Genomic DNA, 19,518 nt, shown 5'->3' on the forward strand with positions numbered 1-19,518 from the left:
CACAGCTTTTTCCTCGGTGGCTGAAAAGTTCAATTTTAGTCTCATCTGATCAGAGTACCGTCCTCCGTACATTTGGGGAGTCACCTGCGTGCCCTATGGCAAACTCAACGGTGCCTTCTTATTTTTAACACTAATGGCTTTTTTTCTGGCCACTCTTTCTAAAAAAAAAAAAAAAACAGCTCTATGTAGTGTGTGGCCTATTGTGGCCTTATGGACAATCCTCCAGACTCTATTTTGAACCCAAGCAGCTCCTTAGGGGTTACCTTTGGTCTCCGTGCTGCCTCTGATTAATGCCCTCCTGGCCCGGTCTGCGAGTTCTGGTGGACGGGCTTCTATTGGTAGGTTTGCTGTGGTACCATGTGCTTTCCTTTTGAAGATGCTGGATTTGATGGTGCTCTAAAAGAACATCAAACATTTGGATACTTTTTTATAACTCCACCCTGACTTGTACTTCTCAACAACTTTGTCCCTGACTTGTTTGAAGAGCTCCTTGGTCTTCATGGTGTGATACATCTTGCTTAGGGGTGCTACACCTCTGGGGCTTTTTAGAAAAGGCGTGTTTGTACTGATAGATCACGTGACACTTCATTTCACTAATTATGGGTCTTTTGAATGACACTGGTGGCATTAACAGGTTTTAAGTCCTTCATTGCAAAGCGGTAGATACACATGCCAATTTTCCGATTTTTATATTTTTGAATATTTTTGTTAAATATGTTTTACTCATTTACTCATTTCACTTCACTAAAAAATATTTATTTGTACAGATCCATCACACAAAATGAGATTAAAAAACATTTAAATTAAAAGGACTGAACATTTATAGTGCTTTTCTTGTCATACTGACCACTCAAAGCACTCTACACTAAAGCCGCATTCACTCAATTGCAGTCACTAATGCACACACATTCATACACCAATATGTAGATTGGTAGGAAACTTGGGGTTAAGTTCTTTGCCCACGGGCACATTGACATGTGACGGCGGAGGCTAAATTCACAACCTTCCAATTGTGAGACAACCAATCGAGCCACAGTCACCCAAATGTTGGAATATACCAAAAGTGGTAAAAAGCCAAGGGATGTGAATACTTTTACAAGGCACTGTACATCCATGTTTTCCCCATCTAACACAGACTGCCAGATGGTAGGGAATTAGTTAGGTTGTTCAGGAGCAATCCAGCAACTAACAACAGCTGCAATGTTCAGACTGACAGAGAACCTGATATGCAAACCAGAAACAGTATTGCGCTTTTTTAAAAAAAAAAATGAATAAACAAAGCCTTGTTGCAGGCATCTCTGGTAAATCTGAGCAGGCGTTCTGTGATGGCTCTGGGCGGCAACCGGGGTACGATGACGGACAGATCCCAAGGGCTTGACAAGATTTGTGGTCATGAGAACAGTCTAGGTGGTGTCCAGAAAACAGAGGGGTCCAAATGAGGGCAAGGTGAGACAAGGAACTCCAGGAAGACAAGAACTTGTTCGGGAATCAGGCAAGGCGGGCAAATATTGCTGGACATCTGTGGCTTTCAAAGATCTGGCAACCAGAGGCTGTGGGAACCCAGTATATAAAGGCAGGTAAAAAGGTATATGGAATCAGCTTGATTGTTTTGCTGCTGGAGGATGGATGGAGGATAGTGAAACATGACAGAAGCTCAAGCCTATCCTAAACTTGAAGTTGCCAACCTAAAGTACCTGGACCACGTGTGTCATCCCAACCAGGAGTGCGGCCATTCCAAAGTGTTTTATTGGCCTCAACTGATTAGAGAAAGAAATAAACTTCATTTGAATATATGTTCCTGGTTTAGGTTATAAAAGAGCACAATGGACATCTTTCCAAGTCAAAAATGTCATCTTTGGTTTTGGTTCTTCTCACGTTTGACCATCACTTCATTGTTCTAATCTGACACCTGATGGTTTTCAAAGATAGCCTCAAGCATTTTTGCCCTTATATCTCCTTCAATAACAAATTGACTTGCTTGTTTCAGTGAAGGTCCAGAAATCAGACCATCCCCACACCTGGGATCCCTGTATAAACTACTGTCACCCTCAAAACTCAACCCTCTGCAACACCAGTTCCACCCTCAACAAGTCGTGGACCGCATCCAACAACAACACGATCAACAGCCTAGACTACTGCAAGTGTAAGAACTCAGTCCTCTAAGGATGTAAGCCGGTTAATATCTTTCAACGATATCTAACACGATATTAGGCATTTCTCTACTTGTTTTTGTCTTTTCCTGTTCTACCTACAGTAGTGTTTTTTTCTTTCTTACGTGTTTATGCACGGCAGAAAAAAGGAAACATATTCTTTCTATTTCTTGCAGCTCTTGTATGTGCCAGTTTCTCTACCAGCTCTACAACCACGTCAGGCCCCAGTAGCCAGAGCTCAAACACGTTGCCGAGGCCGGCAGTTCCCATGAGTCCCCGTAACTCGCTGCTCAAACGACGGCAGAGGAAGAAAGAGCACAAAAGTTCCTGTGGGTTCCACCTCTCCGTTAAATGACCGGATATTGCAGACAGTAAATCTAACGTGTGTGCGCGTGTTTGTTCAGTGTCCCTAGCTTCAAGTTCTGTAGGTCCCGGTGGTCAGGTGGTCCACGTGGAGACAAGTGAGGTCGTCTTAACGGGCGATCCCCTCAACGGCTTTGGAGTGCAGCTGCAGGGAGGAATATTTGCAACGGAAACACTCTCTGCACCGCCCCTCATTCGATTCATAGAGCCTGACAGCTCAGCAGAGAGGTGAGCCCACGCTTATTGACACATTTGGACTCTTTCATTGATCTTTAGGACCTGTAGCCTTTACTCTGCGGCCTAAAATGTCTACGACCAGATGCAGTACTTGTTTCAATTGCATTTGTTGGATTGATTGTTGTGCTGACATTCCAAAAATGTTTTACTTGATAAAATTAGTTGATTTATGTATTGATTGCACCCTTCAATAAAATTTCTATCGCTGCTTAAGCCTCATAGATTGACAGAAGGCTGGCTGCGGGTTGCCTATCTGCTGTGGATAGTGGAAAGGCAAGGGTAGCCCTGGACAGGTCACTATCTATGGACTATGTCCATATTGCTAAATGCATTTAAAGAAAATGTAAAATGCATTTTTTTTATTTAACCAGATTTAAAGAAGCCTCTGTCACAATGGTGACTTGGCCAAGAAAGGCAGCAGCACATGTCGCTGTGGATAAAAATTAAAAATAAAATGAAATAAATAAAGCAAAAAGCATTAAAAAACATAACATGTGAACCATTTTATCACAAAGGAGGTGCATGGCTTTTTGGTGAATTTCGTTTCAGATTTATAGCTGTTTCGGATTTGTGTGTTACAATAAGAAGAAAAAGAAATAAGAAAATCTTTTCTTGTTCCAACAGAAAAGCTTCAAAAAGGAAAACACTGAAATAAGACTACAGAAGTTAATGCAAAAAAGAAAAAAGGCTCACAAAAGAACTCCCCTTGAACATTTTCCCAAATTGTCACATTACATTATATTTCATTGGAAGTTTATGTGAAAGGCCAACACAAAGGTGTCTTTTTTACAAATAAAAAACTGGTATTGTGAAAAAGGAACAGGCTGGCTACGGATGTATTGTGGAAAAAGTATTCAATCATTATATTTTTATATCAATACTTTTGCACACCCCACTATTCAGTTTTTTATATGTAAAAATAAAATAAAATCATTTACCATTTTCTTTACCACTTTGTATTGGTCTTTCACATAAGATTCCAATAAAATATGTTTATGTTTGTGGTTGGAATCTGACCAATATGTGAAAAAGTTCAAGGGGTATGAATACTTTTGCAAGCCATTGTACATGTTGGATGTTCAAAATGCTACGAATAAAATTAAAGACAATTAATTAACAGTAAAATAGAACTCTTTCAGAGCAGTCTTAAGAAGATGCTTTAAATAAATTAGGAAAAGGAAGTTTCTTTAGACTAATTATGTTATTAAGTGTATTCCAAAAATGAGTAGCTTAAAAAAAACATTCAACAGTACTTTTAAACTGGGCCTTGTCATAAGTACTACAGACCCAAATAACAAATTTGAATATTATTGAAAAGTTAATTTAAGTAACTCAGTTCACTTAATGAAAAATATTCTAATGATTAATCACACAAAGTCTGATGCTTTCAAGGCTTTATTTCTGTTGTGATAATTTTCTGATTGCTGCTAATGAAAACACGTTTAAGATTAGAATATTGCATCAGACTTATAAAAATAAAAATTTAACACAGAAAATTTGATTTAATGAAAAGTATGCTTAAAAGTTGTGATTTTCAAAAGCAACTTTTAATCTGACAAACGAGCCAGATTGGAACGCATTTATGGAAATTATTGAAAGGGTCTGACAGAAGGTTTGAATTTCAAGAAGGTAAATTAGCCCAAGAAGATTTAGCAATAAACAGCAACACGCCAAGCCAACTTTATTTATAAGCACTTTAAAAACAAAAAGGAAGAGCGTACCTGATAAATACATAAAATAAGTTACAATCAACCTGAGCAAAATACAATATAAAACACATAAGAATATCATAAGTAACTTGAATAAAATCTAATATTAAACACTTAAAATATGTAAAGAAAAAAAAAACTTGAATAAAACATGATTTAAAGTGATTCATTACATGGATGTGTAAAGATGAAAATGTATTGGAAAAATTTACATTTTTCTTAATAAACTCTTTATGAAAGTGTGAATTTTCCCATTAAGGCTCAGTGTACTCGCTGATCAGAAAGCTTGGTCTTTAGGAGAGACTGATGATGCTATTCTGTTACTTAAACTGAAGAAAGGAAGCCAGAATAAAGATTTAATGTATGCGGTGGCCTGTTTCACTTTAAAGACCTCTAAGAGAATTATAGTGTTTAAGTGATGTATTTTCCTCCTGCTCTGCTGCCGCGTTAATGCCTCTCACTGTGGCTGGGTGCGCAGACGTATTGATTTTAGCGCTGCATTAGTGGCATTATTAACTGCGGCTCTCCAATGTGTGCTGAGATACTGGCGTTTAAGTGGGAGGGATGTGCGAGAATGAAGTCCTGCGTGTTAGCAGCTCCGCCTGACCGGGTTTCCACGTAGGCGTGTGAGCATGTGCTCAGGTTTATTGGTGGTTTTCCAAATATTTATATCAGTGTAATTGTGTGCATGTCTGTTTGCACGTTGGCCGCTTTCTGCCGCTCTGTCCTACACAGCTTTGTTTAATCTAGGTGGTTGAAACCCAATTATCCGTTGTGTCTTTGTTGTGTGTCTGTTTACGGGTTGATATTTCCATCCTATGAATTGCCTCTTTGAGTGCTGGGTGTGTTTCTGCACCCCGAGGCCATACTCCCTGTTCCATTAGTGCCCACGCTAAAAAACGCTAATTAGTTTGCTTCCTCTTGCTCATGCCGGAGGAATCAATAAGTGCACGTCTTTCAGTTCAACTTCACAGCAGCCTGCCTCAAAGGACTCCTAAGCTTGGGACGAACTTTGTAACTTCCACAGTCTTCGCAGGTTTTGGAGAAGACTCGGGTTTCAAGCTAGCGTCCCGGTTTAAGCAGCTTTCTGTTGCACCACCGAAAAGCTAAGGCTCACACGTTTGTCCACCTGCTGTGGATGACAGACACAATTATGAAACCAATTGAAGCAAGCTAAACACGTCAAGCCTGCGAAGGCGACAGTCTGAAAGGCAGACACGCTTAGCAGCAGGTGGCGGTAATCCTGACAGTATTCAGACAGCTCTAACTCTATGCTGCTCTGCCATAAAATAAAAAAAAGATGCAATTTAAACTACCTTATTTTTATGCTGCAAGTGAATATTGTTTGGATAGTTTTGACTGTGGTTATTTATTAGTCAGGTGTTGAGATTTTTGGCATATTTTGGGATTTGGGGTCACTGTTAATGTCTCTGGAGCTCTGTCAGAGGTCCCCCTGCTTCATCTCGGTCCCCAGGAAACAAGTCTGTGGTGATTTAACCGCAGGGTAGAGTCACTGCAGACCTGTCGCCCTGGTTATGAAATCCTTTGAGTGGCTGGTGTTGAACCATCTTAATGACAGCCCAAGCCCCCTGCTGGACCCCCTGCAGGTCGTTTACCGGGCAAACAGGTCAACAGGTGAGACGGTTAACTCGGTACCGCTACTCGTCCTGTACCGCCTCGACCTCCCGGAGACGTACTTCCAGATCCTGTTTGTGGGCTTCTGCTTGGACTTCAACCCCTTCAACCAAGTCATCCTCCACCATAAGCTCACCCAGCTCACAGTACCGACCTCCACCTGTCAGTGGATCACCAGCTTTCTGATGAAACAGCAGCAACAAGTGAGACTGGGGAGCATCTTTAGACCCATTATCATCGGCACCTCATCAGGGACAGGGACTTCATCTTTTTGGACCTGGCTGCGAAACCGATGAAGCTTTAAGATGACAACACTGTCATTGGTCTGATCCAGAATGGGGAAAGGTCCTGATATAGATGTGGATCTCCTGGTCCACTGGAGTGGTGAGAACACCCTGGAGCCTCACCAGCTCAAGACAGTGGAGATGATACCGGACTTACCCCTCAACAACACTGTGGATCACTTTTGATTCCTAGAAACCACCATTCCTCTGGACCTGAGATGGTCCGCACACATAGACACTGTGTGGAAGAACACCCAGCAGAGACTGGACGCCCTTCAGCAACTCAAGAAGTCCCACCTTCTCCGAGGAGCTGCTGGACGTCTTCCACACTGCCACCATTCGGTCTGTCCTGTGCTTGTCCAGCTACACTGCTGTGAAACAAAATGAGTATGTTGCACTTTCGCAACTCACGACCCCCCCTTTTTCTTTTCTGCATAAAAAAGGAACATTAAAGGAGCAATAAGCAAAATTTCATTATTGTAGACACAAAAGAACTAAAAAATACTTTTGCGAAGAACTAAAGGTATCTTTTTAGATGGACTATGGTTAAACGTCACACACCATCTCTTTGTTTGATTCTCCAATCTCTTGTTTACATAGCCGTGCATGTACGTGCACATGAACAGCTGCCCTCTTCCTGCCCATAAAAGGCCACCAGCAGGCACCAATTGGCAGAGAGCAAGGCCATCGGATCAAAACGTTCTCCTGCTGACAGCATTATGAAGTTATGAGTTACTCACTTCTTCGCTAGACATGTTCCTCTGAATGGTGATGATGTTCTGCTGTGTATTTATCCTTTGCAAACAGGCTCACCAATGGGTGAGAAGGGGGAATGGGCGTGGCTTGATGCACATCTGGTTTTGGTCTGCAGATGGTGTGCAAGCTCCACCTAGTGGTGGAAAATTGCTTATTGCTCCTTTAAACATGAATAGTTAATATTTGTCCGCTGTAAGCACTGTAGACAAAGTCAAATGTATTGAGTGCAGAAATAAAGAGGATTCTGATTCTGAAAATCCCATATTTATTTCGAGTGCAGTTTTATTCAAGGTCTCATTAAGGAGGAGAAAGGTTGTTGAAGACGATGATTAAGATAATAAGTTGAACACGGCCTTAGAAAATCCTTGGTGACTGGTTTCTTTGGGAATTTGGAAATTTTGAAATTCAATCAGAATTCTGTGATTTGACTTAAAAAAATCATAATTTTTGCAGGGGTAAAAAAGACAATGTAAGCATAACATCCAGTGGTAAAATAATAAAAAGATATTCAGAAAATGCCAGTCATGTAAAACAAACTAATTTAGCTCCTCACAGCAGCACGAAAACTACATCCCAAACACAGATCATTTGCTGAAATCCCATTTTCATATAAACTGTTCATTCTCAGGAGGGTTTTAGATGAATACTATAAAAAAAGAATAACAACAAAGCATCCAATTTCATCTACAGTACCAATGAATGCACATATTTTTGAATGATTCTCATCATGCTTTTACAGAATAGTAGGTAAATCCACGCCGAGCCATGATGGATTTAAGCAAAAAGACAAAGGTGGTCATTTTCTTGGAGCAACGGATCATTTTGAAACACATAAAAGCAACTAAAGGGGGCAGTATAAAAACATAAATCATAATTTAAAGCAGCTTGTGCCGAATGTTGAAGAAAGATAAAGCCAGTCAGCAAACCTCTCTTGTTAAATCCTTTGATTTGTCTGCTTAGGTGAGGAATGTTCCCAGGTCTAACAACGGCATTATGTATCCACAACCCACGGACAGTGTTACTTTACACTTTTTTCTGTAAAATTATTACATTTTTACATAAACAGTGTGGTTACTAGGGCTGGGCGATATGGACCAAAAATAATATCTGAATATTTTTAGGCTGAATGTTGATGTACGATATTATTCTTGATGTTTTTCTTTTCATAAATGAATTAGAAAAAAGGCATCTCTGAATCAAAGCTTTATTCCAAATGTCTCACAGGCTCATTTTTATAATAAAGAGCTGTAGGTAAACACGGGAAACGTCCGAAAAAGAACCTACTGGAATAAATAAAGGCGTAAGTCTAACTCAACATGAACCATCTCGATATCAACGATATAATTTCATTTTACATCTTGTTTACAAAAAAATCTCCTTATTTTTAACATCTCCATACATTGCCCAGCCCTAGTGGTGACCCTAAAGCTGACATGTTTACATGGCGTCTCTGTAGGGATGTCATGCAGACCATGTCACAGAAACACGGAGTATTTCACGTCTTCCAGCGCCGTGTGACTGACTTGAATGTGCTTTTTGTGTGTTCAGTCTCGCTGACATCACCTTGATAACTGTTGTAGGTGTGGCCTGCTGCAGGTTGGAGACCGTCTTTTGTCAATCAACGGCATCCCCACGGAAGACGGAACCCTGGAGGAAGCCAATCAGCTGCTCCGTGACGCTGCATTGACCAATAAGGTCTCGCTGGAGATCGAGTTTGACGTAGCAGGTTTGTGGAGTCAACGAGATATCTGCAACATTCTTCGTTCTGCATGTGTCCCTTTTAATTCCAAAGCATTCGTTAACGCACAGGGTCATGCATCTTTTTTTAGGGGCTATGCAGACATGCTTATGGTTTAATTGTTGTATTTCAATCTATTTACAAACTGTGTGGCTGATCTGGTGGACGGAATAATTGGAGCGTTTTGCTGCAGGGCATGCCCCTGTCAAAAGGCTTTTAACTCCACTGAAATGCACGTCGTTAATTTAGTGAATTGTCTCGGCGCTGGGTCCTGTGTAAAAGGAAAGTTACATCACATTGCATTTGAAAAATATTGAACCCACACGCTGATTAAAGTTTAATCAGTTCCCGTTTAGGGGTTGGCGAAGTTTTGGTTCTCCTCATTTATTTAGTGGGTGATGTTTATGAAAAGAAACAGCTAGGTGTGATAAGTTTTTAAACTAAGTGTGTGCTTCTAAACATAGGTTGTAAAAGTACTAAGGCCTATTAGAATGTCAAATTATGCTGAAAAACTCCATAGTAGAATGTGATGTCTTTTCTTTTTCTTTTTTATGACAGATTTGCAGAAAAATAGCAATACATTTTTTAAAGATAACTTTTATTTTATTTTTTTATTTATTTATTTATTTTTTCCCAGTGTCCTGTCTAGCAATGTGGCAATAAGAATTGATATCTTAATGCCAAATAGAGCTCGACAGATTTTGCTTTCACAAGTGGAGCAAACAGCTTTCGCCATAATGCTCCGCTTGATTTGTGCATGTAAATAGCTTTATTGTGATTCCTGCAGGGAGAATTTCAAATTATATGGACACTACAATGGGAAAGTAGGAAAGTAAAAGAAAAACAAGAAGAGAAAAAAAAAGAAAGAGAAGAGGTGAAAGATAACTTTTTTAAGAAAGAAATCCCACACCTAAATAGGATGTGAAGTGTAAATAAAGAAAAATACAACATGAAACAATAGAACACCAAAAAAGTATATAATTTTTAATAGTATGAACATCTTAAACAAAAATAAAAAGATATATACACTTCTTTAAATTAATAATTTTTCTCATGCATTTTTAAAATTATACTTTTATGATTTAATTTTTCCAGACATAAGAGAGATGCCTTAAGTAGCTAAATCTGTCATTTAACAATTACCAGAAGGTGAACTTTATTGAGATGTTTAATTGCGCTCCCAGGTGCTAACATGAAATTTAAAAACAAATTGAGTTTTTAGTAAATGTTCATCAGGTTTTTAAGCACCAAGTAAATAAGTTCTGCACAGAAGAGGCAAACCTTTCTACTTTAAGTGCCAAGATGGCTGTGGTACTGACGCACCGACAGTTCTTTAGCCACACACAATGATTGATGGACATAATGTAAAGAAAAGTCAACAACCTTTGTAAAATGTGCATTCATTGTTATGTTTGCTTGGACCATTTTAAATAAAGCTCCTGCCACATTAACATATTTTTAAAAAGTAATAGGTACAAATTCCAAGCAATCAGAGGTATCAACAATTCTTAGACGCACTGAACAACCAACACTGCAAAAAGAAAATAGTTTCATAAGATAGAAACATAGCTTAATGTGAAGGGCTGGGAAACATTACCAAAAAGTATGCAAAGAAACATAAATCCTTCATTAAATTCCCATTAACGTTGTTGCCTCAAACTGTATGTGACCGCTCTCCATCAGATCACTTTTTAACGTACCTACGGCTGACGCACACGTAGTTTATTTATTTTTCTTTTCTTTTAAAGACAAGGGATGTTATTTCCCCTCATTTGAGTTTCACTGTTGGATGAATATTTTGAGTGTTTTCAAAGTTTTCTAAAAGGAGCTGATCTCACTGCTTCGTCCACTAAACTATGAACTAGCAGCCAAGCTTGGAGTTATGTCTTCTCACAGTGGTTTAACTTTTAAATCAGCGCCATTCCATCAGTGCAGGAAAGAGCAGATAAACCAAATGTAATTACAAAATGTTAAGCTGGATGAATTTACTTATCTCTTCTTTTTTTATTATTATTTAGTCTTATCTGCGGGTGCTGAACACTCCATGCCTGTGTTTCCGTTGCAGAGTCAGTGGTGCCTAGTAGCGGTACGTTCCATGTCAAGCTGCCAAAGAAAAGAGGAGTGGAGCTGGGGCTCACCATCAGTGGTAGGAACACACAAATCCTTCTTCAGATGATCTGCCTTTTGTTTGGCGGCACCGCTAGTCACTAGGCAGCCAATCTGAAACAAACAGGCCATCCTGGTAATCCCCCCCGAAGAACAGATCAGCCGAAAACACCAAGAACTACTAGTATAAGAAGCCTTTTTCTTACGCCTCTGAGAACAGCCAATCACACATCCCACTGTTTTTATTAGTTTTGTTCAAGAAACTTTATTCCGCAGCATTTATTCCAATTAGACAGGGCCAGACATTATAGCCGAATCTGCAACATTTCTGATGCATCCCTGAAGGAGCTCATTTGATTTGTTTTGAGGATTTTCTGCTGCTCCTGTACGCGTTCTGCCTTTATCAGTGTTGGCTTTCAACTGAGTTTTACCTGAAAACACGAGCTGTTCATTTAAAAAAATGTTTTTTGGGGCGTGTTGGGAGTGAATGCCTTCTGCCAACTTTCACCCGAGCCTGAATACTAGAGGCTGTCTTGGCAAATGTTTACTGCAGAGCTTGACACCAAGAATGCTTCTCAGTCTCACACTTCACTGTCAAGCTAGTCCACCGTCCTCAGAGCAAATGAACGTTTATTCTTACTTTAAGTTGCAGCCTGTCAGGGTTTTGTTTACCGATGAACTCAGGACACACACACGGGACTAAAAGTTTGAGTTTTTATTGAAGGAAGTCTGCTGGGTGGTGAGTGATGAAGACCGGAGGTTCAGGACTGCAGAAGGTCAGGGATGAATGTGATGGCAGGAGCTGACGGCCCGGAGACAGAGAGTCCACACTTCCTAGGTGCTGCTCGGCTAGCAGGCCTCATAGCACTCAGGTTAGCAGTTCATTTGGAGACACCAGGGCACAGAGCTGAGCTTCACCAGGGCGGCTAGTCAGGTTAGCAGAACTTGAGAGACACCAGGGCACAGAGCTGAGCTTCACCAGGGCGGCTAGTCAGGTTAGCAGAACTTGAGAGACACCAGGGCTCAGAGCTGAGCTTCACCAGGGCGGCTAGTCAGGTTAGCAGAACTTGAGAGACACCAGGGCTCAGAGCTGAACCTCTCCAGGAACAAACAGTGAACGAACAGTCCTTAGAGTGACTGGCAGGACTAACCTTAACAACAGGAGCAAAACAAAGCTTCCAAGGCAAACCGGGGACTGGCAAGGAGAGGTGTGGAATGATGACGGCCCAGTGCTGAACTGAAGGCAGAGGGAGGTTTAAATAGAGCACTACACAGGTGGAACAAGGATCTGGCTAATTGACTGGTAAATGATAACAGGTGTGACTGACTGCTGAGGAGGTGAAGTGAAAAATGACAGAAAATAACTGATGACTGAAAACTAACAATAAATAAAGTCAAACCTAACCCAAAAGAGATGAAAAAATGAAAATAACAGAAAAACAAAGCCAAACCAAAACTCAACCATGACATTACCCCCCCCTCAAGGCCGGACTCCGGACGGCCTATCAAACAAAACAAACTACAAAGTGACCGAACCAGGGTGGGTGGAGGGACGGCAGGATGGCGGGCAAGAGTCATAACTAAGCTGATCTAACCAGGGTGGGTGGAGGGACGGCAGGATGGCGGGCAAGAGTCATAACTAAGCTGATCTAACCTGGGTGGGTGGAGGGAAAGTAGGATTGTGGGCTAAAATCAAACCAAAACTACCCACTAGGGCGAACTAAAAAGGATGTCTAACAGATGCTGGTAGGCAAAACAAAAGGCGTTTAACCGACGTTGACAGGCGAACATCGCCACCAGGCAAAAACGGGCACGACAGGCGAACATCGCCACAAGGCAGAACAGGCGTACGACAATGCCAGAGGGAAGAAACAGGCGTACGACAACGCCAGAGGGAAAAACAGGCGTACGACAACGCCAGAGGGAAGAAACAGGCGTACGACAACGCCAGAGGGAAGAAACAGGCGTACTTAGCGCCAGAGGGAAGAAACAGGCGTACTTAGCGCCAGAGGGAAGAAACAGGCGTACTTAGCGCCAGAGGGAAGGAACGAGCGCACGACAGCGCCAAAGGGAAGGAACGAGCGCACGACAGCGCCAAAGGGAAGGAACGAGCGCACGACAGCGCCAAAGGGAAGGAACGAGCGCACGACAGCGCCAAAGGGAAGGAACGGGCGTACTTAACGCCAAAGGGAAGGAACGGGCGTACTCAACGCCAAAGGGAAGGAACGGGCGTACTCAACGCCAAAGGGAAGGAACGGGCGTACTCAACGCCAAAGGGAAGGAACGGGCGTACTTAGCGCCAAAGGGAAACCCGCCGGGGCGTGAGGAAAACGCCGGGGCTGGGGAAGAGAACGTTGGGATATGAGGGAAGCAGGAACATCTAAAACGCCTAGGAACAAGAACGGAGGGCGTACTTACACGCCGGGGAACCGAGAACAGAGGGCGTCCCAACACGCCGGGGAACCGAGAACAAAGGGCGTCCTAACACGCCGGGGAACCGAAAACAGAGGGCGTCCTAACACGCCGGGGAACCGAAAACAGAGGGCGTCCTAACACGCCGGGGAACCGAAAACAGAGGGCGTCCTAACACGCCGGGGAACCGAAAACAGAGGGCGTCCTAACACGCCGGGGAATCGAGAACAGAGCGCGTCTAAGCACGTCGGGAACACTAAATCTAAACGCTAGAAATCTAAACACCAGGGAACCAGGAACAAAGGGCATCCTAATACGCCAGGAGACAAAGGGCGTCTAAATTCCGGAGAATGGAGAGCGTCAAACACGCCAGGGGACTAAGAGCTAGGGGGCCAAAACAAAACTAAGAAGCGCTGGGACCTAAAGAGCGCTGGGAAACTACAGATCTAAACCAAAAACTAGGAAACCAGGCATGAACTAACCTATAGAACAAAACCAGAAGAACTAGGGTAGGGATAACAAAAGAAAAACCGAAGCAAAAAACTAGAAAAATCAAAATAAAACTAAAAAAAAACTAGGAAAAAGAGCAAGACGTACAAGAGAAAAAAAAAAAAACTATAAAACTAATGCAAAAACCAAAACAAAGAAACTAGGACAGGAACGGGTAAACTATTGTAACACTAGATAACTAAAGCTAGAACAAAAACTAAGAGAACAAGGCAAAAAACTAGGATTCTAAAGCAAACAGAAATAACCAAAGCAAAAACCGGAAGACTATAGGCAAACCTGGAACACCAGAACAGAGGTGGAAAAACAAACGAAAATAGAAACTCAAGTACTCTAAGAAAAAACAAAGAACCCCTTAAATAACTCTAAAACCCCCAAAATCCTAAGTAATCAAAACTGAAATCGAGCCCAAAAATTAACAAGGCACTGGCCTTAAGGGCTCAGGCAAAAACGGCTGCTAAGCAAAAAGAAAAGTCTTCGTGGAGGTCGTCCTGGACGAGGCAGGCGGCGGAGCAGCATCGCCCGACTAAACCCTCGAGGAGGGCGGCCCCGACGAGGCAAAGTCAAGCGGCCCGGAGACCGCGGTCGGCGGCTCCGGCCGAACAGGAAAGTCAGAGGCGGGCGCCGTGGTGGACGGCCCCGACGAGGCAGAGTCGAGCGGCTCGAAGTCCGCAGTCTGCGGCTCCGGCCAAACAGAGAAGTCAGAGGCGGGCGCCGTGGTGGACGGCCCCGACGAGGCAGAGTCGAGCGGCTCGAAGTCCGCAGTCTGTGGCTCCGGCCAAACAGAGAAGTCAGAGGCGGGGCGCCGTGGTGGACGGCCCCGACGAGGCAGAGTCGAGCGGCTCGAAGTCCGCAATCTGCGGCTCTGGCCGAACAGATCAGTTGGAGGCGCTGCCAAGCTACAGGTCTCGGTGGAAACCGAGGGTGGAGGCAGGTCCTCGTGGACCTCCTCACGGGACTTGGGCGGAGGCAGGTCCTCCTGGACCTCCTCACGGGACTTGGGCGGAGGCAGGTCCTCCTGGACCTCCTCACGGGACTTGGGCGGAGGCAGGTCCTCCTGGACCTCCTCACGGGACTTGGGCGGAGGCAGGTCCTCCTGGACCTCCTCACGGGACTTGGGCGGAGGCAGGTCCTCCTGGACCTCCTCACGGGACTTGGGCGGAGGCAGGTCCTCCTGGACCTCCTCACGGGACTTGGGCGGAGGCAGGTCCTCCTGGACCTCCTCACGGGACTTGGGCGGAGGCAGGTCCTCCTGGACCTCCTCACGGGCCTCGGGCTGAGGCAAAGCGGCTCCCTCGGAGACCTCGGGCTGAGGCAAAGCGGCTCCCTCGGAGACCTCGGGCTGAGGCAAAGCGGCTCCCTCGGAGACCTCGGGCTGAGGCAAAGCGGCTCCCTCGGAGACCTCGGGCTGAGGCAAAGCGGCTCCCTCGGAGACCTCGGGCTGAGGCAAAGCGGCTCCCTCGGAGACCTCGGGCTGAGGCAAAGCGGCTCCCTCGGAGACCTCGGGCTGAGGCAAAGCGGCTCCCTCGGAGGCCTCGGGCTGAAGCAAAGCGGCGCTTACGGTGGCCGGCAGAGCGGAGTCCTCTGGTGGAGGCGGAACCAACTCCTCGGCTACCTCGGGCAGTGACGGGCAACAGGCTTTGGAGGGCGGCGGCGCGCTACAGGCTTCAGAGAGCGGCGCCGGGCCACAGGCTTCAGAGAGCGGCGCCGGGCCACAGGCTTCAGCGGACGCCGGGCCACAGGCTTCAGCGGACGCCCAGGTTGGAGTCGGATCCTCCTGGACCTCCTCTTGAGCCTTGACGGACCCTCCGCGCCGGTGGTTTTGCTGTCTTCGCCGGGAGGGGACAGATGAGGAATCCGGGGCAATCTGGGGGGTGGCAGCTGGCCAGCAGGGCAGAAGGTCGTCTCGGTCACCGTAGAAGAAATCCCACAGCTGGCTCTCCTTGATGCGTGGAGCTCCGCTAGGTGGAACGATGAGCCTCACTCGAGGGGCCAGCTGCGAGTCATGGAGGTGATGACCGAGACGACGAGAGGCTGAGTGGCTTCTCTTCCTGGGTTCCGGGGTAGCCGTAACAACGCCCACGTAAACCACCTGGGGAGTGGAGTCGGTCCGGACGGGTGGCGCAGGGTCCCGGGCGGAAGCCAGCTTGGCATACCTCTCCCTCATCTGGCGTTCGCACATCTCCACATATGCGAGGATATCCGGGTCGTCAACTCCTGCAGGTAAGTCCCGCATGGCGCCTGAGTTCACCTTTAGACTGGGCCGTACTGTCAGGGTTTTGTTTACCGATGAACTCAGGACACACACACGGGACTAAAAGTTTGAGTTTTTATTGAAGGAAGTCTGCTGGGTGGTGAGTGATGAAGACCGGAGGTTCAGGACTGCAGAAGGTCAGGGATGAATGTGATGGCAGGAGCTGACGGCCCGGAGACAGAGAGTCCACACTTCCTAGGTGCTGCTCGGCTAGCAGGCCTCATAGCACTCAGGTTAGCAGTTCATTTGGAGACACCAGGGCACAGAGCTGAGCTTCACCAGGGCGGCTAGTCAGGTTAGCAGAACTTGAGAGACACCAGGGCACAGAGCTGAGCTTCACCAGGGCGGTTAGTCAGGTTAGCAGAACTTGAGAGACACCAGGGCTCAGAGCTGAGCTTCACCAGGGCGGCTAGTCAGGTTAGCAGAACTTGAGAGACACCAGGGCTCAGAGCTGAACCTCTCCAGGAACAAACAGTGAACGAACAGTCCTTAGAGTGACTGGCAGGACTAACCTTAACAACAGGAGCAAAACAAAGCTTCCAAGGCAAACCGGGGACTGGCAAGGAGAGGTGTGGAATGATGACGGCCCAGTGCTGAACTGAAGGCAGAGGGAGGTTTAAATAGAGCACTACACAGGTGGAACAAGGATCTGGCTAATTGACTGGTAAATGATAACAGGTGTGACTGACTGCTGAGGAGGTGAAGTGAAAAATGACAGAAAATAACTGATGACTGAAAACTAACAATAAATAAAGTCAAACCTAACCCAAAAGAGATGAAAAAATGAAAATAACAGAAAAACAAAGCCAAACCAAAACTCAACCATGACACAGCCTAGGTTTAATGTTTTTTTTGGTGATGGCTTTATTATAATATGGTCACTTACTGGTCACCACTAACCTTAGCACATTTTATTCCTGCAGATATTTACTCTCTGTGCAAAAAAATACTCAAAAGATGTAAAAAAAAAAAAAAAAAAAAAAAAATTGGCCCAAGGTGTCAGGAGTGACTGAAACGTTTCTCTTTTTCTCCCCGTCATTAGGAATCAGTTTCAAAATCCCTTTCTGAGGCTAAAATATCGTCTTTTGAGACAGTTTTCTCAGCTGTTTACTGATAAAAAGGAAAACTTCTTGCTATTCCCAGTGAGCATTTTTTTTTGTTGACAATACATCTAAAGAATGTCTTAGTGATTCATAGAATTCTAAGCTAATTTTGGCAGATATTTGGTCCCAAAGGAAAAGTTTTGTTTGTTTTCTTAACCTACCTGTGACCTTTGTTAAAAGTCTAACGCTATAGCTGAGATTGACTAACGCAACAAAGAAGAAAAAAAGGAACAAAATTATGCAGCCTCAAACGTTTACTGGTCCTATGCTTTCTTAACTGAGCTATCTGACCGTTTTTTATAATAATAATAATTATTATTATTATTATTATTATTATTATTATTATTATTATTATTATAGTTCTATGATTTTTGCTGCACAGCTAACCTTTTTCTTAGAACAAGACTAAAATGCACGTTTCTGTGTCAGTAAAAGCTAATATGTGAACAGCTTAGGGTATTTATCATTATTCTCTCTCATACATCCCTATTATATTTTATTACTATTTAGAGGGATCATATTTCTCCAATTTTAGCCTCCCTTCATTGGCTTCCTGTTAAATCAAGAATAGAATTTAAAATTCTCCTTCTAACGTATAAAGCCCTTAATAATCAAGCTCCATCATATATCAGAGCTCTGATTACCCCGTATGTTCCTAACAGAGCACTTCGCTCTCAGACTGCAGGTCTGCTGGTGGTTCCTAGAGTCTCTAAAAGTAGAATGGGAGGCAGATCCTTTAGCTATCAGGCTCCTCTCCTGTGGAACCAACTCCCAGTTTTGGTCCGTGAGGCAGACACCCTATCTATTTTTAAGACTAATGTTAAAACCTTCCTTTTTGACAAAGCTTATAGTTAGAGTGGCTCATGTTACCCTGAGCTATCTCTATAGTTGTGCTGTGATAGGCCTAGGCTGCTGGAGGACATCAGGGTCTAATTTTCTCACTCTACTGATTTCTACTGTTCTCCAGTTTTGCATTGTATTACATTGAAATGACTGTCGTCATTTCAGCTTTTAACTTTTTGCTCTCTCTCTTTTTCTTCATAGTAGGTACACCTGGTCTGGCGTTCTGTTAACTATGACATCATCCAGAGAAGACGGCTCACCCACTACTACCATTTAATGTAGAACAGATTACTGGATCAATGTGTGCTTCTGTGCTTTTTTGTCTCTCTTGTTGTGTCTCTGCTCTGTCTTCTGTAACCCCAGTCGGTCGAGGCAGATGACCGTTCATACTGAGCCCGGTTCTGCCGGAGGTTTTCCTTCCCGTTAATGGGGAGTTTTTCTTCCCACTGTCGCTTCATGCTTGCTCAGTATGAGGGATTGTACCAAAGCCATGTACAATGCAGACGACTCTCCCTGTGGCTCTACGGTTCCCCAGGAGTGAATGCTGCTTGTCGGGACTTTGATGCAATCAACTGGTTTCCTTATATAGGACATTTTTGACCAATCTGTATAATCTGACCCAATCTGTATAATATGATTGAACTTGATTTTGTAAAGTGCCTTGAGATGACATGTTTCATGATTTGGCGCTATATAAATAAAATTGAATTGAATTGAATTCTCGCTCTTATTGTGGCAACAACCTTGAACTTCATCTTAGATGACACCCAGGAAGTGTTTTCTGCTTAACAACATCTGAGAATAAAATGCGAGTTTTCATCTGTCAAGACGGTGTAAATATGTGAACATCTCCTCAGACCTATTGCTGACTATTTCCCTCACCATTGATTTTATCATGGAAATATAACAGCTGATAAATGGATAAAATTAGTTCATAATAATGAATCAATTGTCTAAGCCCGGACCACTTTTAGAGCAGTTCTGCTCTACACCCAGACAAAGGATATGGGTCTAAACAACGGCTATGAATAGATATATTGACTCATGCCTGAATGGGAGCTACATATAGCTGTACCACTGAAATCAGGTCAGGGCTCTCTGGGTTGTCTCTGCAAATTCAGCTTTCCACGTTGCAGCTGCATAGGTTAAAAGCTGCAGAAGAATTTGAGAAAAGGTATTTATTTATGTCGTCTGTCGATGTGATCGGTGATTAAGGAACACTGAAGCTCCTGGAGCTGGTTTGTCGGGAATAAGACATCAGTGTTCACATCCCTTTAAAGCTTTGTCACATTTTTAATGTTCCAACTAAAAACCTTAAGTGCTGGGCTTAATTTAACCTTCATGACCAGAACCACAGCTTCAGCAAATCCGTCAATCTGATTTTACAAGAAGCACCATTAGTTTAAGTACCCCCACCGGAT

At 43.9% G+C, this 19,518-nt stretch overlaps 1 protein-coding gene across 8 annotated transcripts in view; it reads left to right on the plus strand.

Moving 5' to 3' along the window:
• The window catches only part of grip2b (glutamate receptor interacting protein 2b), a 301,598-nt gene that overhangs the window by 264,483 nt on the left and 17,597 nt on the right, over positions 1-19,518 (plus strand). For all 8 annotated transcript variants that reach the window (XM_036151436.1, XM_021320048.2, XM_021320052.2 and 5 more), the window contains exons 10-14: positions 1,988-2,143; positions 2,327-2,479; positions 2,555-2,741; positions 8,715-8,860; positions 10,938-11,018. In XM_036151436.1, coding sequence (XP_036007329.1) covers positions 1,988-2,143; positions 2,327-2,479; positions 2,555-2,741; positions 8,715-8,860; positions 10,938-11,018 — 723 coding nt within the window. The remainder of the gene's footprint in view (positions 1-1,987; positions 2,144-2,326; positions 2,480-2,554; positions 2,742-8,714; positions 8,861-10,937; positions 11,019-19,518) is intronic.

This window comes from Fundulus heteroclitus, chromosome 20 (assembly GCF_011125445.2).
Source record: "Fundulus heteroclitus isolate FHET01 chromosome 20, MU-UCD_Fhet_4.1, whole genome shotgun sequence".
Classification (NCBI taxonomy): Eukaryota; Metazoa; Chordata; class Actinopteri; order Cyprinodontiformes; family Fundulidae; genus Fundulus; species Fundulus heteroclitus.